Here is an 8,542-nt window from a genome sequence, read left to right on the forward strand (position 1 = left end):
GTTTTCTTAATTAGTAAATTAAACAACTTAATTATTTTGAAGCTAAATTCTACCAGCTGCCGTGGTGGGATTTAAAATTAGCCCGGGCCTCTGCATTACTAGTTTAGGGACATTACCACTACGTCACTGTCTTCCCCCTTGTATATTGTAACATAAAGTTAATCAAATTCGACCGGCGTCAATCACCTCAGTCTGATTCGTGATAGAGTTCCGATGAAAGGACACTGAGTGAAACGTTAACTGTCTTTTCTTCTCCACAGATGCTTCCAGACCGGTTGAGTGTTTCCAGCATTTTCTGTCTCTGTAGTCCATCCTCCTACTGCCCTCTGGTGGCAAACACTTGCAAATGTTTCAAACTGAGTTCAGATCTGCGCTTCTAAAAGACAGATTTAGCTGATACTGCAATTGAGCATTAGAAAATGACAGATTGTTGCACCTGACCACCATAATAACTGATTTTAGCTGGCGGATTTTCTGATCTACACAGCGGCGGGAGTTTCTGTGCGAGCATTTACCTGGTTTCCATCAGTGTGAGCCTCAGGGCGCAGTAATAAACTGCAGTGTCGGTCAGCTGCAGCCCCGAAATGGTTAAGTTGGTGAATTTTGCCAAGTTGCCGAGTTGTGCAGAGAAGCGGATTTTGGCAAACTCTGCTTTATCTTCAGAACCACTTGTGTATTTAATCAGAATAAACTCAGGTTGTGTGTCTGGGTGTTGCCGATACCAGTACAAATTATAGCTGCCGCCCCGTGTAGTATTATAGGTACAGATTAAAGTCACCGCTTGTCCTTCTGTCTTAACACTTGAGGACAGCGGCTGAGTGACTGAATCTCCATGATTCAGATCTGAAAAACATATTCAAACAGGAAAGAATCAAACGGATGTTTAATATTCCGGTTCAAAACTTGACGTAAAAGATCCGAAATGAGTTTGATCCAATTTCACCTTCATCACCATCCTTTAACAAATAATAATATGTGGGTTACAGCAGTCAGCGGGAGAATGGATTTTTACCGGAGCAAAACAGATACTCAGAAGTGATATAGTTATGAGGAATAGATAGATACAGTTCCGCATGATGCTCCCCTTGTCTGTAACTCTGCAGTCGGGGAAATCCTGTGCCGGAACTGAATTACAGATCCCCGTCCCACTGCTCTGCTGAAGCAACCAGTGCTATCAGGGAACAGCGGCAGAAATCTGTCCAATAATACAGTGTAAGCAAAGGCGGGTCAGAGTGAGAGCTGCAAACGGAAGCTGTATGTCAGCCTATCAGTGTTATCACATGTTGGATCCGCCTGTGAGGAATTGTCTCACTGTCCTCACATTCTATCACAGCGATCCCTTCCTCCTTTCTTTGAAAGAATCCACCCCAAGGAGACAGAACTCAACACTTGTGACCCGCTGCTGGGGGATGTGCAAGTGATTCAACCAGTATCCTATCGCAGTGCCGGACTGCAATGACATCGAGTGCAATATCAGATAATTCATACTATCTAAGACATAAATGATGAATGAAGCGTGTTCAAATCAAACATTGCAGATTCCATCTCACAGGTACCGCGGCACATACAGAGGGATACCCTGTTACCCTCCATCTAATAAACGATGGGATATTTTAAACGTAACTGCTGCCAATTTAAACTGTCATTTGATTGGTGCCCAAGTATCATCGGTTCTGACAGACGAGCCAATCCTGTCCCTGGGAAACGCGCCCCAGTTTCCCACTAGACCACGAAAAATAGGAGCAGAAGTAGTCCATTCGGCCCATCGAGCCTGCTCCGCCATTCAATACGATCATGGCTGATCTTGGGCTTCAATTTCACTTTCCTGCCCGCTCCCGATAGCCTTTGATTCTCTGCGAGACCAAATCTCTATCTACCCCAACCTTAAATGTATTCAATGATCCACAACCCACAACCCTCTGGGGCAGAGAATTCCAAACATTCACAACCCTTTGAGTGCAGTAATTTCGCCTCATTTCAGTCCAGAATAAAGGACTCCTTCTCCGGAGACTGTGACCCTGGGTTCAAGCTTCCCTGAGCAGCGGAAACAATCTCTCAGCTTCTACCTGATCGAACCCCCTTCAGAATCTCGTATATCTCAATTAAATCACCTCTCATTCTTCTAAACTCCAGAGAATATAGGCCCAATTTACTCAGCCTCTCATCATAGGACAACCCCTTCATCCCAGGGACCAATTTAGTAAATCTTCACTGCACTGCCTCCAGTGCAAGTATATCCTTTCTTAAATATGGAGACCAAAACTGCAGACAGTATTCCAGGTGCGGTCTCACCAAAGCCCTGTATAATTTTACTAAGACTTCTTTACTCCTGTACTCCAATCCCCTCGCAATAAAGGCCAACACGCCATTTACCTTCCTAATAGCCTGCTGCGCCCGCATGTTAACTTTGTGTATTCCTTGTACGAGTTCCCCCAAGTCTCTCTGAACATCAACACTTACCAGGTTTACACCTTTTAAAAAATATTTTGCTTTTCTATTTTTACGACCAAAGTGAACAACCTCACTCTTCCCTACATTATACTCCATTTTCCATCTTGTTGTCCACTCACTTAATCTGTCTATATCTCCTTGCAGCCTCTCTACGTCCTCTCCCAGTTTTTGTTATTATCTTCTATTACAGCTGCTGCTATTATTGAAACACATTGGGGAACTCGTTAAAACGGGAACTATGGAAATTGGATTTTCTACACGCTGCACTGTCAAGAAACACGGTAAAAGGAGTGAAGACAAAGTGAGAGAGAGGCACAGAGACAAAGATAGGGGTGATAGAGATAAAGAGACTCCGAACGACAGAGCGAGACAGATAGACATCGAGAAGCAAAGAGAGAGGCAGAGACACGGAGAAAGACACAAGCAGAAAGAGCAATAGTCAGAGGAAGTAATTAGTCTGCAACTTACGCTGATTGGAGCCCAACTGTTATCCGTTCTGAGAGACCAGCCAATCCTGTCCCTGGGAAACGCCCCTGAGATTCTCAATGAGTGAAATCTCTCCCTGATCTGAATTTCTTCTTTAAGATCAGTGTCTGTTTCATGTGTTATATTCACATCTATTTGATATATCTCATATTTTTCGAGGTTTAGTGCCTCAGAATCCGTCTGAGTTAACGGTGCTGGAAGGACAGACCATAATACTGAAGTGCAGTTACTCGACAGCTGGTGTTCCAACTCTGTTTTGGTACATCCAGTATTCCGGGAAAACTCCGAGATATTTCATGAGGATATATAGCTCGGGACTTGAAGATAAGTCTCCTGATTTCCCAGACAGGTTCTGTGCTATTTTAAACAAATAAAACAAAGTGGTTCCTTTAAATATCGCCGGGGTTCTTCCCTCCGACAGCGCCGTGTATTTCTGTGCCATGGAGCCCACGCTGCTGCAGAGATAGAGCAGATCCCACAGAAAAACCCACACTGAGAGTTCCCGCCAGTGCTCAGCAGAGGGCGCTCTCACGCCGATTAGCAGAAACAATAATTCAACGTCCTCAGTGAGAATCACAGGGAACTTCCTCAAAGATAATGAAACACACAGCACTCAAAAACAGGCGAGGAGCACTTGCGAAGTTATAATAGTTGATTTCATCTATACTAAAAATGAACTCCACCAATTTATTTGTAATGTGTTAACTTACCTTTTGTCTTTTGATATTCTTTCGGTGACTGTCTGAATATTCGTGCAGCCCTTTCCCCATTTCCGCTATCAGTTTATCGGCCCCTTTGATCACAGCCGGGCCGCAGAGTCTATTTTATCAGAGTATTTTGCTGGTTCAGAGACAGTTTGCACAAAAATTGAGACATCTTACAAGGTAGTGATTGTACTCTTCAGAATAAGGACAGGGCACAGAGTTTCATTCATGTTCATTGTCCTTTCCAGTATCTTTTTAATGCTTTCATATTTTCTGCTACCGTTTCGCCTTACAATAACCAGACCAGGGTTTCAATCCCACCCGCTCTCTAAATCTGTAACCATTCCCCCTATAAGGATAGGGTCTGTAGCCCAGCTCGGAGTGTTTCCATTCACTGGCAGCCAGCTCGCCACCTATCGGACTCCCAGCACCACTGCAGACACAAGGAGGTGAGGTGAGAGCATCTTGTGTTTGTTACAGGAACGAGTGGCGCAAAATCAGTGCCCCAGGATGCGTCTGAGTTAACGGTTCCTGAAGAATAGCCAGTAATGTTCAACTATAGTTACTCCACATCCTTTCTTTACCACTGTTGGTGCGCCATTATTCAGGGTAAGCTTCGAGATCTTTCCTGAAGCGATAAAACTCGGGGCATGGAGATAAGTCTCAAAATTTCCCAGACCGGTTCTCTGTTGCAAGGACAAAGACAACAATACAACTGTTTAATACAGAAACCTGACTGTCTTCACCCTCCGTGGGTCGGGGATCAAACTAACGCCGCAGATAAAAGCAACAAAGTAAACTTAACGGACCTGTAATTACTCGCTGAGGTTTTTGTACGGGGTCTTGGCTTTTATCTGACGCTGTGCCTCACTGCACAGTAATAGAGCGCCCCGTCCTCCACACTCAGGCCGCTTATGTTGAGGTAACCGTACTTTTTAGACTTGTCAGCAGTCGCCAGATATCGTCCTGAGATTTCGTTTCCCTGAAGTGCTACTACTTTGGTGATAATCCAGGTTGGAGGCTGTGCAGGTTTCTGCCGATACCATTGCATGCTGTAAATATCCGGGTTTGTATATTCGCAATCTAACTGCACCAAACTCCCTTCTGACACGGTTATCATCAGCGGAGACTGAGTTACTGGATCTGCACCTAGTCCAGCTGTGAAGGTAGAGGGAAAAAAAGATCGGCAGGTTAAGCAGGGTTGATCTAAACTTGTGTCTCTCTGTATAAGAATGTGTGACTTCCCATCTCCACAGCTCTCCTCCAATATGGATATTTCTGATGGAGAACAAACTCTTTGCATTAACCTGCCTTGATTAAACTAATCCAATACTTACTGTCCAACACAGCCGCCAGTATTATCAGAAACATGTCTGACTGCATCCCTCGCAGTGAATGGGAATGGAATGAGCCAGAGATTGAGAAGCGGGGTGGTGGGGGGGAGAGGTAACCCGGGGCATCGTTCCACCCGCATACTGCAGGGGGCGGCCCCATCGTGACCTCACTCGGACTGCGGCCCCCTATTGGCCTTGGCGCTGGCATCGCGTGACTTTGTAATTGCCGTGTTTGAACTTGGCGCCCACTGCTGGCGGATTCTGTTCAATCCGATTTACAATGGGGCCAGTGAGTCCGTTCAGGCATATTCAAACAGGACTGTCAGACATCGTCTCCCAGAAAGCTAAATTGAAACCGATTAGACCTAACCTTTATTTTTGTTGGATGTTTCTGGCAGAAAGTGAAACCAACCCTTTTTAAATCACTGTTTTGAACATCGGCTGGTGTTCTCTGTCCAATTCTGGGCAACGTGAATTAGAAAGAACGTAAAGACGTTGGAGAAAGCGCGGAGAGATACACCAGAATGGTAGCAGGGGTGAGGGACTTTTATGTGAACAGATTAGAGACACTGCTTTTGCTCTGCAATGCAAATGTACATTGCATACAAAGTTTTGTGAATAAATATATTTTTGAAAAAAAATAGAGAAACTGGGATTTTTCTCCTTATAATAAAGAAGTTTAAGGAGGGTCTTAATTGAGATGCCCAAACCTATACCTGATTTTGATCGAGTAGATTACACGTAACTGTTTCCACTAGCAGAAAATTCAATAACCCGCGCACTCCAATATAAAAGAATTGTTGGAAAAATACAAGGAGAGATTATATTTATTTCTTACACTGTTTTCTTAAAATTTGGAATGCACTTCCTAAAAGGGTGGCGGAAGCAGATTCAGCAGTAATTTTCAAAAGGGTATTGTATATAATTTGGAAAAGCTGTGGAAAATACGGGAAGTGAAAGATGAATTGGGGAGCTATTTCAAAAAGCACAGGCACGATAGGCCGAATGGCCTCATTCCGTGCTCTAACCTTCTATTTGTCTATTCCCTCCATGTCCCTCCCACTCTGTTTGTTGCCAGTTAATTGAACAGTGAGCAGGTGCAGGATGGCCACAGACTTCCGAAGCTTCAATCGTCACTATTTCCGCTCCATCGGTTCCGAGTGCAGCTGAGTGTCGCCGCACACTTCGCTCAATGTTGAGTCTGCGGTATCTCCGCCCACAGCTTCCGTTTGCTGCTCTCGCTCTGACCCGATTGTGTTATTGGAGCGATTGGTGCCGCTGGTCTATTCTTGTAATTGGTTGAATCAGCGGTGCAGTGGGACGGGGATCTGTATTTCTGCTCCGACAGAGACTTTCCTGCACTGCAGAGTTACAGATTCAGGAAGTATCGTGGGGAACCGTCTCTCACCGCTTCTCATCATTATATCACTTCTCAGTAAGTATTTCATTCCCAGTAAAAATCCATTCTCCCTCTGACTGCTGTCACCCAGATGGGATTGTTGGTAAAATAATAGTGATGGTGGTAATACCGGTTACGTTGATCAATATGAGGTTGATGCTGATTGGTGACATTACTTTTTTAATGTTAGAATGGAGCCACCAAGACACAGTGGAACAGCCGGTTGCTGAAATGACTGTTGAAGAGGAAATTAACGTCACTCTAACCTGCACCTTGAAAACAAGCGCTTCTAACCCTGATGTGTACTGGTACAGTCAGCAACCCGGGCAGCCTCCACAGTACTTGCTTCGTCTTATTGGAGGGAATCTATACAGGAACACCGGCATCGCTGTTCAGTTCTCGGCTACGTTTAATAAAACTGCCAAGATCACCGAGCTAACGGTCGGCAACACCCTGATCTCCGACAGCGCCGTGTATTTCTGTGCCATGAGCCCCACACTGTTGCAGAGATATAGCAGATCCCGGGCAAAAACCCACACTGAGAGTTCCAGTTAGCGCTCACCAGAGGGCGCGCTTGCACCGTTAAACAGAAACAATAATTCAGACTCCACAGTGAGAGACACAGAGAGATTCTTAAAACTGCGACAGAGCACAAACCTCAACAACAGGCGAGGTCCACATCTTAGTCTGTGACCGCAACTTGCAGTTACCATACAAATCAGCTTTACAAATCGACGCCTGCTGCCTTTACTCACCTTTTGTCTTTTCCTGCCTACTTGTTCCTTACCCTGTCTCCACACTTTATCCATAATTGTATACATTTACTTCTTCTAGTCTTTAGTTTACAGATATAAACTTTAATTCAGAACCATTCCAACTCAGCTGCCCATCGATTCAGTCCTGGTTTAACCCGAATTCACTAATAAAGATTTCGCTTATTATTGATTCTCCTGTCCCGAGACTGCTTCCCCCGCCACCAACCCCCCCCCCCCCACCCCCACACACTATGTAATGAATGTGAAAGTGCCGCAGCTCTTATAGAAAGGCAGAGTTGTAGAACTTTCGGAAGGGACATTATTATTTAATTCCGTTCCTTACAAGTGGAGACTCCATGTGATCAGACTGCTTGCGGAACTCCCGCCCCCAGCTTCCGTTTCTCTCTGTCTCTCTGACCCGCCGCCGTCCATACCCTGTGTAGTTGAAGAGATTGTTCGCTCTCTTTGCCTTCTCATTCCCGGTCTCCACATTTTCCCCACAGTCGTTTAAATTTCCCTTTTCGGTCTTCAGTTTAACAGCATAAAATCTTTGTTTTTGCTCGGTGTTTTACTTGAGAACCGCTGCAACCCACCTTCCTATGAGCATGAACTGCCAGATATGGTCACTGAATAAACATAGAATTTCTCACACCCTGTCCACCGACATCTGAATACTTCTTAGAATATCCAGCAGAGGGCATCAGATCACCGTGTTCCTTTTGTGGATCCACCCCCCCGGGGAGAGAAGAATTAGACTTTATATAGCAACTTTCACATCCTCAGGAATACCCAAAGCATTTCACAGCCAATGAATTACCTTTGAAGTGTAATTGTTTTATTGGAAAAGGTGTCAGCAAGATCTCATAAGCAGTAAATGAGATGAAGAACCAGTTAAGCTGTGTTGGTGGTGTTGTTTGACTGGTCAAGAGGAGAACTCCCAGCTCTTCATCAAATAGTGCCATATGATCTTTGAGATCGACCTCAATGGGTAAATAGCACTTTAGTTTAACGTCTCATCTGAAAGATGGCAGCACTCCCTCAACACGGCCCTGAAGTGTCAGCCTAGATTATGTGGTGAACTAAAGTAGCGCTTGAATCCATAAATTACTAACTCAGAGTCCAGGACAAAGCAGGCCGCTTGATTGGCACCCCATCTACAAACATTCACTCCCTCCACCACCGACGCACAGCGGCAGCAGTGTGTACCATCTACAAGATGCACTGCAGCCACGCACCAAGGCCCCTCAGACAGCACCTTCCAAACGCGCGACCTCTACCAACTAGAAGGACAAGGGCAGCAAATACATGGGAACACCACCACCTGCAAGTTCCCCTCCAAGTCACACACCATTCTGACTTGGAACAATATCGCCGTTCCTCCACTGTCGCTGGGTCAAAATCCTGGAACTCCCT

The 8,542-nt window shown here is 45.1% G+C and overlaps 3 gene segments (V, D, J or C); 1 reads left to right on the forward strand and 2 right to left on the reverse strand.

The window, feature by feature from the left end:
• Positions 1–511: 511 nt before the first annotated feature.
• On the reverse strand, positions 512–3,707 carry LOC137348542 (T cell receptor alpha variable 14/delta variable 4-like). The segment is given in 3 exon segments: positions 512–843; positions 944–956; positions 3,648–3,707. Coding segments are annotated over 3 exon segments (405 nt in total).
• Positions 3,708–4,469: 762 nt separating this feature from the next.
• Positions 4,470–5,045, reverse strand: LOC137348959 (T cell receptor alpha variable 1-1-like). The segment is given in 2 exon segments: positions 4,470–4,799; positions 4,979–5,045. Coding segments are annotated over 2 exon segments (354 nt in total).
• A 1,446-nt stretch (positions 5,046–6,491) lies between these two features.
• Positions 6,492–6,929, forward strand: LOC137348543 (T cell receptor alpha variable 9-2-like). The segment is given in 1 exon segment: positions 6,492–6,929. A coding segment is annotated over 1 exon segment (438 nt).
• The last annotated feature ends 1,613 nt before the right edge of the window (positions 6,930–8,542 follow it).

Source organism: Heterodontus francisci, chromosome 34, assembly GCF_036365525.1.
Source record: "Heterodontus francisci isolate sHetFra1 chromosome 34, sHetFra1.hap1, whole genome shotgun sequence".
Taxonomy (NCBI): domain Eukaryota; kingdom Metazoa; phylum Chordata; class Chondrichthyes; order Heterodontiformes; family Heterodontidae; genus Heterodontus; species Heterodontus francisci.